Source organism: Garra rufa, chromosome 9 (assembly GCF_049309525.1).
Source record: "Garra rufa chromosome 9, GarRuf1.0, whole genome shotgun sequence".
Taxonomy (NCBI): domain Eukaryota; kingdom Metazoa; phylum Chordata; class Actinopteri; order Cypriniformes; family Cyprinidae; genus Garra; species Garra rufa.
In genome coordinates, this window is record NC_133369.1 from 47,856,093 (window position 1) to 47,874,950 (window position 18,858).

The 18,858-nt window shown below is 37.0% G+C and overlaps 1 protein-coding gene across 1 annotated transcript; it reads right to left on the reverse strand.

Annotated features, from left to right (window-relative positions):
• Positions 1 to 3,421: 3,421 nt before the first annotated feature.
• On the reverse strand, positions 3,422 to 9,161 carry LOC141343283 (DLA class I histocompatibility antigen, A9/A9 alpha chain-like). The gene is made up of 6 exons (XM_073847878.1): positions 8,918 to 9,161; positions 5,117 to 5,395; positions 3,949 to 4,239; positions 3,716 to 3,838; positions 3,528 to 3,572; positions 3,422 to 3,435 (listed from the first exon to the last, which is right to left on the reverse strand). The coding sequence occupies exons 1-6, from the start codon at positions 9,159 to 9,161 to the stop codon at positions 3,422 to 3,424; spliced, it is 996 nt and encodes a 331-aa protein (XP_073703979.1).
• Between the last annotated feature and the right edge of the window lie 9,697 nt (positions 9,162 to 18,858).

Genomic DNA, 18,858 nt, shown 5'->3' on the forward strand with positions numbered 1-18,858 from the left:
AATGCGCGCTGCGTTAATCGCGCGTTAATAAAATTAGTGCCGTTAAAATGAATTTGCGTTAACGCGCTATTAACGCGTTAATTTTGACAGCCCTATATATATATATATATATATATATATATATATATATATATACAGTCATGGCCAAAATTGTTGGCACCCCTGAAAAATTTCCAGAAAATCAAGTATTTCTCAAAGAAAAGTATTGCATTAACACATATTTTGCTATACACATGTTTATTCCCTTTGTGTGTATTGGAACAAAACAAAAAAGGGAGGAAAAAAGCAAATTTGACATAATGTCACACAAAATTATTGGCACCCTTTCAAAATTGTGGATAAATAAGATTGTTTCAAGTATGTGATGCTCCTTTAAATTCACCTGGGGAAAGTAACAGGTGTGGGCAATATAAAAATCACGACTGAAAGCAGATAAAAAGGAGAGAAGTTCACTTCGTCTTTGCATTGTGTGTATGTGTGTGCCACACTAAGCATGGACAACAGAAAGAGGAGAAGAGAACTGTCTGAGGACTTGAGAACCAAAATTGTGGAAAAATATCAACAATCTCAAGGTTACAAGTCCATCTTCAGAGATCTAGATTTGCCTTTGTCCACAGTGCGCAACATTATCAAGAAGTTTGCAACCTATGGCACTGTAGCTAATCTCCCTGGGCGTGGACGGAAGAGAAAAATTGATGAAAGGTTGCAACGCAGGATAGTCTGGATGGTGGATAAGCAGCCCCAAACAAGTTCCAAAGAAATTCAAGCTGTCCTGCAGGCTCAGGGAGCATCAGTGTCAGCGCGAACTATCCGTCGACATTTAAATGAAATGAAACGCTATGGCAGGAGACCCAGGAGGACCCCACTGCTGACACCGAGACATAAAAAAGCAAGACTACAGTTTGCCAAAATGTACTTGAATAAGCCAAAATCCTTCTGGGAGAACGTCTTGTGGGCAGATGAGACTGAGCTTTTTGGTAAACCACATCATTCTACTGTTTACCGAAAACGGAATGAGGCCTACAAAGAAAAGAGCACAGTACCTACGGTCAAATATGGTGGAGGTTCAAAGATGTTTTGGGGTTGTTTTGCTGCCTCTGGCACTGGGTGCCTTGACTGTGTGCAAGGCATCATGAAATCTGAGGATTACCAAAGGATTTTGGGTCGCAGTGTAGGGCCCAGTGTCAGAAAGCTGGGTTTGCGTCCGAGATCTTGGGTCTTCCAGCAGGACAATGACCCCAAACATACTTCAAAAAGCACCCAGAAATGGATGGCAACAAAGCGCTGGAGAGTTCTGAAGTGGCCAGCAATGAATCCAGATCTAAATCCCATTGAACACCTGTGGAGAGATCTTAAAATTGCTGTTGGGAAAAGGCGCCCTTCCAATATGAGACCTGGAGCAGTTTGCAAAGGAAGAGTGGTCCAAAATTCTGGGTGAGAGGTGTAAGAAACTTATTGATGGTTATAGGAAGCGTGATTATGCCTAAACCTATCATTATAGGTTATAATATTATATATATATATATATATATATATATATATATATATATATATATATTAAAATTATTAATTAAATTAGTATTATTATTTTAATCAATCAACTGGCCTAGACTTTTGTAATAAAACTTTAAATAATATATATAAAGTTTTATTACAAAATTCTAGGCCAGTTGATTGAATATAATACTAATTTAATTATAAATATACTTTGTCATTTAATCTTATAAATAATGTGAAAAAAGACAGCATTTAAAATATTTTAGATTTTAAATATTTGTTTAATGGCATCTTTAACTAATTCCATTGATACTAATATTGATGCCTCTGGTAAATTGACTTTTTTCTAATCTCTGTGGAGAAAATGAGTAATTATAGTTATTCAAGAGGCCTAAATTTAAACACTTTATTTTAATACTTAACAATATTGACATTATAATTAATGTCACACGTAGCTTTTAAATAGAGTATTTCAATTTGGTAATGTGTTTTTTTTCTGTCTATACTCTATTTCTAATTTATGTGGATAAAATTAGTAATTATAATTATTCAAAAGGCCTAAATTTAAACACTTTATTTAATACTCTACAATATTGCCATTAAGATAAATGTCACATTTAGCTTTTAAATAGAGTATTTGATAATGTGTCTGTCTCTATCAATACACTATTTCTAATTTATGTGGATAAAATGAGTAATTATAGTTTTTTCAAGAGGCCTAAACCTTAAAAAAACTTTTATTTAATAATTTATTTTAATACTTTACAATTGTCACATTATAAACCTAAGTCCTAAACCTAAATGAACTTAGTAATACTGAGTATTTAGTAATGTGTCTGTCCCTGTCGATACTCTATTTGTAATTTCTAAAATGAGTATTATAGTTTTTCAAGAGGCCTAAACTTAAAACTTTATTTAATACTTCGTTTTAATACTTTACAATACTTTACATTATAATTAAATGTCACATTTAGCTTTTAAATAGAGAATTTGATAATGTGTGAACAAATAACAAAGTAACAAGGTATTTCCCTTCAATTGTCTTTAGTTAGAATAGGTTTAAACAATAAAATAATTGTTATAATAATATGTGACCCTGGACCACAAAACCAGTCTTAAGTCGCTGGGGTATATTTGTAGCAATAGCCAAAAATACATTGCATGGGTCAAAATTTTTGATTTTTCTTTTATGCCAAAAATCATTAGGAAATTAAGTAAAGATCATGTTCCATGAAGATTTTTTGTAAAATTCCTACTGTAAATATATCAAAATGTAATTTTTGATTAGTAATATGCATTGTTAAGAACCTAATTTGGACAACTTTAAAGGTGATTTTCTCAGTATTTTGATTTTTTTTCCACCCTCAGATTCCAGATTTTCAAATAGATGTATCTCGGTCAAATATTGTCCTATCCTAACAAACCATACATCAATAGAAAGCTTATTTATTAAGCTTTCATATGATGTATAAATCTCAGTTTTGTCAAATTTAACCTTATGACTGGTTTTGTGGTCCAGGGTCACATATATTCAGTATCAAAGTAAACAAAAAAACACCACAATGATTAAACTTGTAATTAAACCATATTTGCGAAGGATTGCAGATAAAAATATAGATCAAAATCCAATGTTCTACACACACTTGTGGTCTTTACACCCATTTGGACACTTGGGTCAAATACTGAAAGTATGTATTGTAAATAAATCAACAGTCAGGACACACATGTGTAGGTATTGGGACAGGCCCAAATTTCCTGCATGGTGTATAGTGAAATATAAATGATTAGGACAGTGCTGTAGTGAGGTTTTATGCCATCTAGTGGTTAAGAGGAAACATAATAAATACCTGTGTTTTTATATATTTGTTTACATTTTCCAAAATGTTAAGTACTTTTGAATTTGAAGCCATATGTAGGCCAGTTTTTATGTATCCTGCGCTGAAAAAGAGTGACATCATACATTTAGAATATAAGATAGACAAGTATTTTGGATTTGTAGTTGTATTGGTGTGAATGTAATGTATACTCACTTGGAGTAGGTGAGTAATCACTCTCTGACGTTCTGGAGTCTGGTCCTGAGTAAGACAGAATTTACATCTTTCACAGAATTTCATATCTTATTATTTATTAACCAAATTTTCAATGTAAAAATCTCACTTTAAAAACTGGCAGAATTTGACAAAGACTGAACATTTAATTCAACCAAAGCAAAATTTACCAGCAGCATTGCTCTTCCTCTTCAATATGATCAGTAAAGTTATTATAAGAGACACGCATATAAACACCGCCAAACAGGTAACCACAGACATAGTGAACAATTCCAGGTCAGTTTCTTCCAGATCTAAAACAGAGAGATTAATCAGTCACTGAGATTAAAAAAAGAACTTTGCTGTACAGAAAGCTGAGCCTCGTAAGACCTGACTGAATGCTTTTTTTTTTTTTTTTTTTTACCAAACGTAATATCCAGTGTGTTGTCCAGACTCAGGTGATTTATTGCCCAGCTGTAATTATGCCTGTCATGTAGTTCCTTAACATTGACCACCAAGCTCTTCCTTATCTGGAACGTTCCATCTCCATTGGGCAGAAGGTCACCTCCTATGATTTTTCCATCTACAGCAGGTTGTCCGTCTCTGAACAGAGTCAGGTTAATGTGGCGGGGATAAAAACCAGTCACCAGGCAGGTGATTTGAACCTCATGAGATGCTGTAAGCACCTTTTTGAGGAGTCTGACTCTAGGTTTCACTTGAAAAAGGGATAGAATAAAATGTTAAATTAATCGCATCAAATATTAATGTATGCTATTGCTAACCATAATTTAAATGGCAAGATGACAAGATGATCTATTTAATAATTTTGATTTGGCATGTCTCAAAAAGACAGAAGAAAGAGATCACATCTGAGGTTGGTGTCAGGTTTTGTTACTACACTCTTACAATAAAGGTGCTTTCAAAGATTCTTCACAGAAATGCCATAGAACCATTTTTAGTTCCACAAAGAACCATTCAGTCAAAGGTTTTTTAAAGAACCATCTCTTTCTTACCTTTTTATAATCTGAAGAATCTTGTTTCATTACCAAGAACCTTTTGTGATACAGAAAGGTTCTTCAGATGTTAAAGGTTCTTTATAGAACCATTTAGACAAAAAAGGTTCTTCTATGGCATCGTGAAGCACCTCTATTTTTAAGAGTGTATAGCTATGGGCCCTATTTTAATGATCTAAGCACATGGTCTGAAGCGCAGACCATTGTCAGTAAGGTCTTCTTGTATGGATTTTACTCCTGGTCCAGTGAAGGTTTTCTGGGCACACTCTATTAGGGGTGTTGCTTCCTCCGAATTTTTGGCTAGAGGAGTGTCTAGAGGAAATTCTTCATAATTTTCTCTTAATAATCTCTTAAGAAGAAGAGACTCACTCTCTCATTTTTATTATTATTATTTTTTTTTTATAATAATAACAATTAGTCAATCAGTTTGTGTATTTGTGGACCAAATGTGAACATGGTGATAGGCAGTATCGGGCAGACATTGCCTCCATCATGTTACTTTATGCCTTACTCTAAAAATAATGTGCTGTAATCTAATACACATCTTGTACTGTACTTAATCAGACAAGTTATTTCTACCTTTTCGCAGAATGCTGCTATTCTTCATGTATAAGTTCCTCCTCAAGATTTTCAGGCAAACAGGATAATAAACATTGTCATACAGAAAATTTACATAAATCCTTTTTTGCTGGTCCCATGTACGTATTAATGACAAGTTAATCTGGAATGCTTTTGTCTCTGCGTCGAAGGTACACCACTCTTTAATTTGACCGTTGAATGCATCCCATGAGTAAATTAGACCCGGTTTGTCATTGTCCAACAATTCACATCCAGCAAGCCTCTGATGTACATGTACACCTTCAAATAGAGAGAAAGACAGTTTATTTAACTGCTTTTGTGGTCCTATTATGTAAGTAATTATGTAAGAACCAATTTCCAAACACAACAACATTTTTGTATCATGTGTCTATATCAGAGGAGTTTAGCTCTAAGAGTTTAGCTCCACATCTAAACCAGCTCTGCAGGACACCGGCCCTCCAGGACCATGTTTGGTGACCTCTGGTCTGTATTAATTATGCACTAATATAATTATATAAAACATGCGAAGGCTATAACACTGAGAAATATAAATTAACAACTGAAAAGACTGATCAGACTGTTATTCACTATAGGCCTGTGAATTGACCTGTGGATCTGTGAATATGGGTCTGTGGAATGACACATGTACATTCATTTGAAATGAGGCCCTACATGTACATACAGGGGTTGGATAATGAAACTGAAACACTATACAGGCCAGTAGAGCATAAATTTGTATTAGGAAAAACCCCCAGAGCATGATGCTTCCAGCCCCATGCTTCACTGTAGGTATGATATTATTGCGATGATACTCATCATCAGTGGCGGCTCCTGACAAATATCTCTGGGGGGGCAACTGTTCCGATGATGGTAAAGATAACCGCTTTAATGGGTAAAATTATGATAAAATTCAGATAGCCAACTTTACAGCATTACATTACATTGTTTGATTTGGTTTCCCTGTTCCTAGATGGCAACATCAGGCATGAATTGTACAAACTGTACTGTATTTTGAATAGCTATATTAAATTTATCGCAATGGTCTCAAATACACTGAAACACTTCCACCATGGCCATCAAGAGACACATTGTCATCAACTAGTTTGCCCTCTAAGAGTAAATACTTTATTTCTCATATTAAAACTGTAATTATTCAAATCTTTTCAGAACATATTCAGTATAAATTTGCCTGCCAATAAGCAATGAATACAACTATTTAAAATTCAACATTTGAAGAATACAACTTCAAAATAGACAGACATGTAGATGATTGTGAAAGATTTTTTATTCAGTATAATGTTTTACATGGAAAGTTCGGTTTTCTTTTAGCTGAGGGTTATAAAAATAACGTTAAAATAATGACACTGGCATAAAACTAACGTTCAACTTTCCACTTTATAAAAGTCCCAAAGTGTCACACTAAATTGGACAAACGAGTCAAAAAACACGTATTATAGGTGGATCTGGCAACAAACGGAGGCTGCTGCACCCGCGCTCTCACTCAACGCGTTCTCAAGCCCCGTTCACTGCAGCTTCTCGCAGCAACATGAATTGCAAACACTTATGTGATATGAGGTGGTTTAAACGGCTAAATAATCATTCAAAGAGCTTGACATTTTATTTTTGAATATAAAAAATGACTGAAGTCCAGACCTCGGTGACCTCATAGCTGGCTACGACCGTGATAACATAAACAATGCACCATTTAATAACACACGTCACTTGTATTGAAATTTTGCTCGCCTCTCTTTTAAGCAGGCGAAGTGATCAATTACCTTCTCATTAAAATCAGGCATGTTCCTCACAAGTTCCCTTTCCATTGAAAGAATGGCCAATGCATTCAGACGTCTCGCTACGCGTGCGTGCTGTACATCTTCGAGCACGCATCAGTGCGTATTACGAAATCACGTTGGGGCGAGCCCTCCCGGTGCCCATTGAAATGCATTGTAGGGTTCAAAATGTGAAAAAAAAAATCTCACAATATAACTCTATGAGACCGGCTGGGGCGATTTTCAATCTGACTGAGATCGCCCCAAGGGGGCGGGGTTTTAGGTTGGAAAGTGACATTCAGGCTGTTGATTGTACTGTAATATACAGACTAGGACCAGCGAAATAAGACTCTTTTTCACCTCTCTTTTTCCGTGTGGCTCAAGGAGGGCGATGCACTATCGCCCACCATGGGCCAGCCGCCCCTGCTCATCATTCTTCTTCCTCCAAACACGGCGAATGGAGTTAAGACAAAAAGTTCTACTTCTCATCTGACCACAGGACTTTCTCCCATGACTCCTCTGGATCATCCAGATGGTCCCTGGCAAACTTCAGACAGGCCTGGACATGGGCTGACTTAAGCAGGGGAACCTTCCATGCGATGCAAGATTTTAAACCATGACGTCTTGTGTATTACTGATAGTAGCCTTGGAAACGATGGTCCCAGCTCTCTTCATGGCATTGACCAGCTCCTCCCGTGTAGTTCTGGGCTGATTCTTCACCATTCTTAGCATCATTGATACCCCACGAGGAGAGATCTTCCGTGTGGCCCCAGTCCGAGGGACATTGACAGTCATCATTAGCCTCTTCCATTTTCTGACAATTGCTCCAACAGTTGTTCTTTTTTCACCAAGCTGCTTGGCAATTGCCCCGTAGCCCTTTCCAGCTTTGTGAAGGTCTACAATTCTGTCTCTTGTGTCTTTTGACAGCTCTTTGGTTTTGCCCATGTTGCTACTTAGACTTTGGCTGTGACATCATAGCGTCCAGACAACAAACGCAGTAGTCCAAAGGAGCCATTCATTGTAGTTCTTGAAAAAGGGTTTTTTAAAAACTCCCTTTGGAATGGACTTTGAGATTTGTAACTTGTAGATGTTTTTTGTGCCCAAACATACACACCACACACTGGCTAAAATTCAAAGAGTAAAAAAAAAATAATAATAAGGGGCCGTTCACATGTCGCTCCTAAAATGCGTGAAAAATGCTAGGTGCGCCGCTTTCTCTTTAATTCCAAACGGTTCTATAACTTGCGCTCCTGTGGCGTCTGCCGTTGCTAAGCAACCATGACCTGCACTCTCCATGAAGCCACGTAAGTTTCAGCAAAGGATAAATGGATTTCCAGCATTAAAAATCACTGGCAATAGCCCTGCTATTAAATTTATTTAAAAATGATTATTCCTGTAGAGCTATGATAAGCCATTTCTACAACTTGGCAGTGCTTTCAATGTTATTAAGGGAAAGGATGAAGCTGATTGGTTGACCTGCAGTGCGTTTGCGGCATTCTGAAAAGTTGAGATGTTTTTATCTCGATGCGCTGGAAAAAACGAGTTTGTCGCTTGAGCACGTATACCGCGAGTCTACATTTGAAATAACGAACTTGAGCGCGCAAAAGACACTATATGTGAACGGCCCCTAATTGGACCCCTTTAAGTGCTCTGCAAAGTGGACAACACAGGATATTCCATCATGATTTCAGTTCGAAAGAAGTGTATATTTTCCATTCAAAGGGCATTAAAGTGCATAAGACATCACTACTATGTAACCTTCATGATTACAGTTAACATAACAATTATACACTTCTGGAGTAAGATTTGTCTGTGCGTGAAGAGACTGCAGGCAATGGTGCAGTGCAAATTCATGTTATTGAGTGAAGTAAACTTTAGCCGATTTCTTGTGTACAGGGAGTAAAGAGCAGTGAACACCATGTAAATCAGAACACAGCTCATTCATTGAGTTCTCTTCTAATATTCTGGTGATTTGAATCAGGTGCGTTAAACAAGAGAGACATGCAAAATAGACATAGGACAGGGAACTTACCATCAGAGAGATTTAGGATGTTCTTTAGATAATGCGCTCGATCTTTCAAGTTGTAATGCATATCACGAAATATAACCATGTCATCATTTTGCTCTTCATCATAGTGCTTGGTATCACTTTGAGAGTGACTTACAGCTCTCTTGGTCACTGAGTCATAGTACCTTACTTGCATGTCATCCACCATTCCCACAACAGTGAATTCTGGAAAAGGTGTCTGTCCAATTATATATGTTGCAAAATACATCAGTAAATGAGAGTCTGTGGGTACACAAGGACAGACATACATTATCAGTGCAGTGTCATAAGACCAAGGGTGTGTTCACACTTATCATGTGTGCTTCAATTAAAACAAACTCTGGTGCGATTGTGGTTCATTTGAGTAAACTCTGGTGCCAAAAAGGAAGTAATGACAAGATGCAATGCTATGCAACATGATTTCATGCAGGGAACAAGCAGTGTATCCAAAACAAAATGAGCAGTGGGCAAACCTTTTGTTTGCGGTGTTCGGTGAGATCCATCAAGAACTTACACATTATGCATTTAGGTTCACTATCTTTAGGTTCACTGTCAAAAATGCCAATTTTAATGCTAAGCAGACCAGAACTAAATGTAACCAGTTTCCTTTTTGGCCCAGACCAAATGAACCAAACAAACCAAACTACAAGAATGAACACACCCTAAAAGGTATTAAGGATTTTTATTTTATTTTATTGTATTTATTTTTTTTGTATTTATGCACAATAGGTAGTTACTTTTTGAAAATGAAAAAAAACCAAAAAAAACATATATATTCATTTTTAGAAATTAAGCAACAATAAATTTAAAGGATAACTAAAAGCATAATTACGACAAACGAGCCGTTTTTGAGATTGACCGTGATTTAGTTTTGTGGTCAATGACCGGTGAATGGGAATACTAGGGGCATAACTTTGAGCGCATAAAAATCAATATTTTTACAACACTAAGAAGGCTCGACACACCATTAAACTTTGCTCGAAGTATCGCCTGGGTCTCTACACATGGGTCTCCCATCTTGCCAGTCAAGGAGTGTCGATCTCCGAATGCGAATGAATGGACTCCATAGAATGAAATATTAGGCTTATATGAGGCTCTTTTTACAACTAGAAGGCTAATATTGTTTTTCACTTGCAACAAAACAACGAATTAGCCGTGCATTTATATGGAAATATGCTTTAGGAGCTATCCATCATTACTCTCCTCGCATTCGGAGATCGACACTTCTTGACTGGCAAGACGGCCGCGAGCGGAAACTCAAACAGTGGAAGTGAGTTGTTCAAAAACTTTCTTTTTAGTAAACTCTGTGTACACAAACAATGTTCTCAATGCTGGAGTTCATGTGTAAGAGACCCAGGCGATACTTCGAGCAAAGTTTCATGGTGTGTCGAGCCTTCTTAGTGTTGTAAAAATATCGATTTTGATGCACTCAAATTAATGCACCTAGCACTCCCATTCCCCGGCAATTGACCACAAAATGAAATCACGGTCAATCTCAAAGCCGGCTCGTTTGCTGTAATTATGCTTTTAGATATAAGTTTGTCTCGTTTACAGTAAAAAAAAAAAAAAAAAAAAACAGCCCAGGTTGCATTTTGGCAATAGTTATCCTTTAAGGATTATTTCCATTTATTAAACAATAGTTTTATGAGATAGAAAAGCTTTAAAGTGTTACCTAAAACTTATTGAGAAAAAATAAATACTGTTATTTTTTACTTACAAATATATTTAAAAATGATAGCTTTATGTAAAATACAGTTTATAAAATTAAATTTAAATACAATTTCAAGTCATTTTTGCTTAGCTGATGAGTTATCACTTTTTGTTTATTTGTTAAATCCAGAAGGATGTTTACATTATTACTTCAAGAAAAACGATGATTTTTAACTCAAACTGTTGCAGTCTGTCAGTCATATAATCTCAGTCAATGAGCTCCACCGCTTTGAGAGTCAAAACCAAATTAAACCCTGTGGCTCGTGACGATATTGAGATCTTAAGACACCAAACAATCGGTCTGCGCAAGAAACTGAAGAGTATTTATATTAGGGGTGGGCATAGATTAATTTTTTTAAATCTAGATTAATCTAGATTAAATCTTGGAATTAATCTAGATTAATCTAGATTAAAATGGCTAATTTGAATTCTGCTGAAGGCATTCAGAATATGTGTGCTACCCAAATAATGACTAAAAGTAAGTCTTCGTGAACGGGCCAGGTGGCGCATTAGATCAGGCGCTCATCTCCTGTTTCCAAAATGCATCACAAACTGCTTGACAATTGCATTTACAACATAATTACCTATACAAACTTGTGTAACCAAGTACTTCTGCGCAAAAGGCTGCACGACGTGCGCGTTGCCGTTAAATACACAGACGCGCACGGGCATGGATTTCTGCGTGCATAGTCTTCCATTAAACTGCGTTGCTTTTAGAAGCGTCAATTCAGTTGTTGCATATAGTTTAATGTCTTTATTTCGGGATTATCAAAGTAAATTATAACTCACGTGCCCCAGTAAAAAAAGGTCTAGCAACGCACCTGCCCTGAAGCGGCTTCATAGCTGCATCCATGTTTGCACGTCTCATTTGATGTGGTAATTTCACAGAAGTTGAAGACTCGTTCTCGCCCCCTACAGTGCAATTCGACTAGATATACGTCATCCGCGCTAAAATATCAAGGTGAAAGTCATCATATCTTGCGTAGTTTAGACCCAGCTCCCAACCCAACTTTGAGAATAGATTAACGGCGATATTTTTTTTATCGCCCGATAAGAGTCTCACGTTAACGCAGCACGTTAACGCCGATAACGGCCCACCACTAATTTATATATATATTTTTTTTTTTTTTTTTTTTTTTTTTCCTCAGATCCACTGCAACATCCAGCTGTCCTGAGTGTATTCACAACAGCTGGTGCTTGATGAAGAGCAAGCAACCATAACTTCAGTCGATCAGGCTCAAAAGTTGGGAGTTGGTGAAAAGTCAACACTCCCGGATGAGTTTCCACAAGCAAACGTAACTTTTTAGCTTTAAATCGGTTGCACAACAATCAGGATAAGCACAAGTAATTACCGTTTTGACTGGCCATCATACCCACAATCTTTCCGGTTTAAACAATGAGTGACGTATACATGCGACAATCACTTCCGCACATGTGTCTACTATGTCAGAGCACATGCTCAGGACAGTTGAACAATGCGTTGGATCAAAGGTAAAAAAAAGGATATAAATACTGTTCAGTTTCTTGCACAGACCAACCGTTTGGAGTCTTAAGACCTCAGTGTTTAGTCACGGGCCGCAGGGTTTAATTTGGTTAAAAATCTTCGTTTGTGTTCTACTGAGGAATCAAAGTCACCTACATCTTTGATGCCCAGGGGGTAAGCAGATAAACATCAAATTTTCATTTTTGGGTAAACTATCCCTTTAATACTGTGGAAATACAAACCAGAGGACAGATCCGCGAGCGGGCAGGGTTATGTACATAAGGTACATAAGGTGCCCATTCGATGGGTTTCCAAACTTTTGACTGGTAGTGTATATATATATATTAGTTATCATCCATAATAGCTTCTTACAACCTTATTTTTGTTGTCACAGCTCTTAATACAGTCAACCCTAAAACAGTCATCCCCAGATTCATTTTTGTAATTAACACAACTGTGTGTATAACATTAACATTTCTAGCTCAAATGATTGAAAAGCCTATATTCATTAATTTAGAACATTGACATTACTTTGTTTTTTTTTCATCAAAAAAAGATGACAAGAACTGAGTGTTTATTTATCAATGTCTGTGAAGTGTTTGTGATAACTTAGGACTGTGATCTAATGTGGATTTGAGGCGAAAATATGTTATCTGTAGCCTTTTATAATAAACTAATTCCCACACCTCTATATAATGTCTCATGTAAACTTGGTTTATTCTTATAAAAATAATAACATGAAAAAATTTTTTTTTACAGCCACTACATTGAGCGTTACAATTTCTTTCTTTCATTAATCTGCAAATCGCCTGTCTCTGTAATATTTTTTTTTAAGTAAGTTATTCCAAACATCTCCTTATTATGTCTTCTATTTCTTTAAAAAACAACTTTATACGAACAGTATTAAACATGTTAGATCTTTTTAAAAGCAAAACTATGTTTAACTAAAAATGTTGCATGTGCTGCAGTAAAGACAGTAAAGAGTATCAATAAAAGGACATACCTGAATAGACAGCTTTCAAACCAGACAACAGATACAAAAGAAGAAGCATTTTCGTGTTGTGGTACATAGACAAATTTTCATGTTATGTTCAGCAGCTTTATCTGATTGTTGTGATTGTTCCTTCTATACTACAACCCACAGAAGTGGGTATGGCCTGCTGGTTTTACCGGTTTTAGTTCATACACAGTACTGCTTATATACCGTAATACAAATGACGTCTGTCGTTGTCTTGGTAATGCAAGTTTTTATATACGGTATGAGATGTGAATACTGCAGCTTGGTCAGCTATAGAGATAAACTAGTAGCCAGTCAACAAACAAATGAACAAACAAACAAGCTCAAGTGAAAAACAATTTCTTACCTTTCTTAGAACCTTTCAGCCCAATGGTAGAAAAGCAGCTAAAGTCTGGAGAAACATGGGACAGCATATTACATAATTCAATGTATTTTTGTTATTCATTATCTGTCAGATACCTAGGAGAACTTAGATTTCCTGTTTCTCTTCTTTAGAAGTGGTTTATGGCCTATACAGAGCTTTAAGTTTTTTTGTTTGTTGGATTTAATGAGTGTATCAATGTATGTTTTGTGGAAGAAGGAAACAAGGAATTTTGGCAAGACATGAATTTGGACAGTTTGGAGACATCAAATGCACAAATTACCATAAACTTACTGCCCCCCTATTTTCAGGATCTTCTGCACCAATTGTCGCCAGTTTTCTGGTGAATGTCAGCAGCAGAGTACAACAGGTTCCTTTGAGTCCTGAGCTTGGTTCTTTTCTTTGATTCTACAGTTTGTTTCATCTGGGGGCTCATGACCCATGATCCAAATGGTGGCTGTACCAGGCCCTTCCTTTTGTTTCCCTTGTTCTCCACACAATTCGGCCCTCAGAGCACAGGAGTTGTCCTTGACACTGCATTGACAACATCTAGGGCACCTGTAAGAGATATTGGACACCTTATGTTGGGCCAGACCTTGCCTGTTACATCTTTCTTTTTCTGACTCTTAGTTGTTTCTGGGTTCTGTTAAGGAAGGTCTACCACAGCCAGAGGCAGTTTGATACCCTTCATATCATTCTACCAGTAGGGTTTTATCAATTGGTGCACTCTCAGATGGCACTGGTCTTTGCATTTGTCCACCCCAGGGGTGCCTTTCAGAAAAGCAACTATGGTCACAAGTTCTGTTGTTACCAATAGAGTTCAATGAAACTTGCGACCATAGTTAGCTAACAATGCTTTTTGGAAACACAGCACAAGGGTGGGCAGCTTTGGCCCTCAAGATCCACTTTCCTGTTAAGCTTAGCTCCAAACTTAATTAAACCTACACGAACAAGCTATTCAAGGTCTACAGGATTGCTAAACTGCTAAACTGGATATCAACTTAGTTGCCAAACATACTGTATCTCTGAGTTCATCTAGCCATACAGCAAGGTCACAGTATTCAATTCCAGATTGTAATTTAATTTCCTGCCTTGTTTCAATTGAGTGCTTGAAGCAGTGGTCTGCTCTCAGAAGGCTCCAAATTTTGAGGCAAAAAAACTTTCCTTTTGGAGAAAAGGGGTCATAAAAGATGTGCCTCCTTTATAAGAGACAAGCAGTATTTTCTGTTCCTGAAGAAAGGATGATGGTTGGGTCTTAAATGCTAGCAGCGTACCTGTTAATTCCGATGGGCCTGCTTTTTATGAGCCCATTTCAGTAGTAGATCAATGATCCGTTTCTGCTGTAGTTTTCACCACAGAGAAGCATTGCTGGGTTTTTGACCATTATGACAAATGGCTTTCTAGTAGGTTGAGGCATGGTCTATCAAGGGTCTCCAGTTTATGAAGTCTGAAAAGGTGATCATCTCAGCTGGCAGATAAATTGTCTGAACGCTCAATGTGAAAGTCATCCCAGACTTTGTGAGCCAGCCTGGCTGTCATATAGATACAGAGATTTTTAAACACACCACTGTAGAATTTATGAGAGCTGATGTTTTTCTCAACCTTGTAAAAGTTTAACACGGAACATATTATGTTACATGGTTCAGTCCAACAGAGCATCTTAAGAACTTTAAGAACTAGCAGTGGCAAAAGCCAAATGTGTTGTTGTCTTGCATCATTTGCATCTGGGACCAAAAAGGTGAATTTGAACACACTGCACAGACAACGGTGAACATAACAGTTTAATTATTTTCTGTGAACTTGTATATTTATTTATTTATTTATTTCAGATAGTTTGTTTCAAATAATTGGTTTAATTCACTAGGTTTTTTACAAAATCTGGGGCACACCTTAATGAGAATGGAAATTTGAGAGCACCAGGGCAAGCCTGTTCTGTCAACTTAGATGAGAGCACATCTAACTCAAATAAGAAAGTGCTTTCAATTCTTAAATGACAAACTCTGCATGACAAACTCCTGTAATGTAATGCGAGGGAGCAAGTCTGGGCTGGAAAGCCGAATAAGAGAAAAGTACTGCAGGAACCTCCTGGATGTTGATGGAGATTCTTGCCACCACATCCACAATGCTGCAAAAGAGTTTGGGGTGCCCTTTGGCCACCACCTCGAGCAGCTCATCACTGACCTCCATACAGACCACAAGTAGGCTTCAGACCAGGTCACTTTCATAGATATTGTGAAATGTATGCAGCAGAAATTTACTCATGGCATAATGGAAAATAAGCTTAAAGAGTAACCTACTTTTTGTCAATTTCAGGTGAATTACCTGATAGAGATCTGTGAGTTTAGGGGCATTCCAGGAACCAACCAACAGAAGTTTGTGGCACATCAGTGGCTTTCGGCATATGATGTGGGTATCAGTACTCACTGAATGTTGCCTGCATACAAGGTGCTGTGCATTGGATTCCTCAGTCAGGCAGACCAGACCCTGTACAAAGAAGTCCTGAAGGAGATCTACAAGGACCACAGTGTTGGTGAGAGGATAAAGGCCAGGATCAAAAACTTTCGTCATGACCTCAAGGAAAAAAAGGTGCAGTTGTTGAAATGGATCTGATATTGTTATAAATGATTTAAATGGGGCCCCTTCAAACTTAAGCAATTAGTGCTCTTGTGTACAATATCTAGAGTGAATAAAATCATTCTGATTATTTCATTTCTTTCTTCCAGGAATGACTCGAGTTGGGAAGGAAAGAGAGGCTAGTGAAGAAGCTCTAGTTTGACAGTTGTTATACAAACATCAATCTCAGTGTGTACCTCTGCGTTCTTCCCATCTTCGAGTATGTGATAGTGTTCCAGGTGTGTTTTCGCATTAGGTGGATTATTAATTTCTGATAAACGGAGTAGGCTTATTCTCGTATGGCCTCCTCAGTTAAATTATCATACAAACAGACCTTCAACTGCAAGTCAAGTGAGTATAATCAAATTATTGTAGTATTCTAGAATAACTTGGCATATTTATTCATAGGGCAGCCAAACCCTTGAACTAATATTAATATATTTAAAAATTCAGTACAGGGTGAAAATCAATAGAGATTAACTGAGGAGAAATCTCTCATGTTCACTTTTGTATATAAATCTATTGTAATTTTTCATGTATTTGCAGACAGCAAAATCAGAAAAGGAATGACAAACAATTGCCAAGAACTTTGTGAAGAAATGGCAGTTTCCACATTGTCTGGGTGCCCTTGATGGCAAACATATCTATATCCAGTCCCCAGTCCACAGTGGGAGCATATGGCACAATTATAAAGGCAGATTTTCTGTTCTTACGATGGCAGCTGTAGATGCCAATTATAAATTGGCAGGATTGGGGTCTCCTGAATGTTCCCTTTTCCAGGAAATCTTCCTGGTTCTGAAATTGTGCTACCCTATATGTTTGTGGGGGATGAAGCGTATCTTCCGAGAACAGACCTTATGAAACCATACCGATTCAGGCAGCTGGACCACAACCCAGAGGGGTCATCGACTGGCTCTCACGGGCACGCAGAGTTGTAGAAAATGCATTTGGCATTCTCACCAATAGGTTTGGAGTGTTCCGTTTGACAGTCCTCTTTCACCCAGACAGTGTCACCAAGATCACCCTTGCTTTAGCATGCCTCCACAACTTCCTCTGTGATCTTAAAATGCAATTGACAATGCATTACAAGAGTTAAGTAACCAATTAACATACTAGAAATAAATAATATGTGCATGTGAAAATGTGTGCATGTGTATAATGTACTACATTTTTTATGCAACTACTCTTCCAGTTCGTCTAGCATCCTCAAAAAGTTCTGATGTTGACACCCATAAACAGAGTCCTGAGGAGATGGTAGTGTTGAGATGTCTGTGTGTTTAGAGGGGTTGAGGTGGGGATTTGTGTAGGTGTGACGAAGTTGAAGAACTAGATTCGACAGCCTTCTGGGCCTCAAACAAAGCATTCATTATTTTTCGTTTTACTCTAGTCTGTATGCTTGTATTCTTTATTAACCTGAGTTTCACGGCAAACTGGTTTCCAAAAGAACTGCATGCATCTGTGGGGGCCAGAGCTGAAGCAGACTTCTGCTGTTACAGCTTCAGTTTTTGTTGCTCAACAGTATCTGCGTCAGATTTCTGTTTTAGTGCAGGCCTGGGAGGGGGAACAAGGGAGGTGTGGTCTTCACTGTGGTCTAGACGGATGTAGTCCTATGGTTGATGAGATAAAATATTAAATTATGCTAGGTAAGTAACATTATTAGAAGAAATTCAAAGTATGTTTTTTGCATACAGCTCTTTTAAATCTTGCTTTTAAATCTTTGTTTTTATGAGTACATTTTTACAGTGTTGAAATTTGCAAAATGACTTAATCAGGGTAGTACTAAGCAAAGATTAACTATTGTAATAAACCCTCTATATATACTGGTGCACCTCAATAAATTAGAAAGTCATGGTAAAGTTCATTTATTTCAGTCAGTCAACTCAAATTCTGAAACTTGTGTATTAAATAAATTCAATGCACACAGACTGAAGTAGTTTAAGTCTTTGGTTCTTTTAATTGTGATGATTTGGCTCACATTTAACAAAAACCCACCAATTCACTATCTCGACAAATTAGAATCACATTGTTTTAGTGAATTGTTGGCCTTCTGGAAAGTTTGTTCATTTACTGTATACTCTATACCTATATTTTCCCCCATAGATTTTGGCAATTTTTTTTTTAACCATTGCATAAATTAAATAGCCAATATTTGCTTTTTACAGTTTTGTCTTGCTATTTAAAGAAACAATTCAATTACAAAACAACAATTTAAAAATATTTATTTGCAACTGAACATTTTTTTACATTATAGTAGACAATATAGCATACCAACCCAGCACAATTTTACTTAAAATTAATAAGTTAGTAAAATAATATTCTCTGGCCATTTTAAGTCCCCCTTTTTGAATCAGGTATGTTTTTTTTTTTTTTTTTTTATTGTACAAATGAATGCAGCCTTGCTGAGCAAAGTAGAATGTTATAATAAATGTATTAATGGGCTGTTGTAATGATTGTTATCATTATTTTTGTGTTACGTTTTATTTTATTTTACAGAACAACAGTAAAATTACAATACTAACATTTATGAATGTTGACTTTTATTTTGGCGGAAACTTGCAAGAAGACCTCTGCTGATGGATTTATGAATGATTCTCATTACGCTGTTTCAGCTCAGATTTTTCTCGCGCACCGCTGTCAGAATAAATACAATTTGTGCGTGTATTAGACAGCTGTCACGGATTGGTCAGGTTCTGCACCCACAATCACTCCCAGATCACCGTCACCTGAGTATTGACTAATGA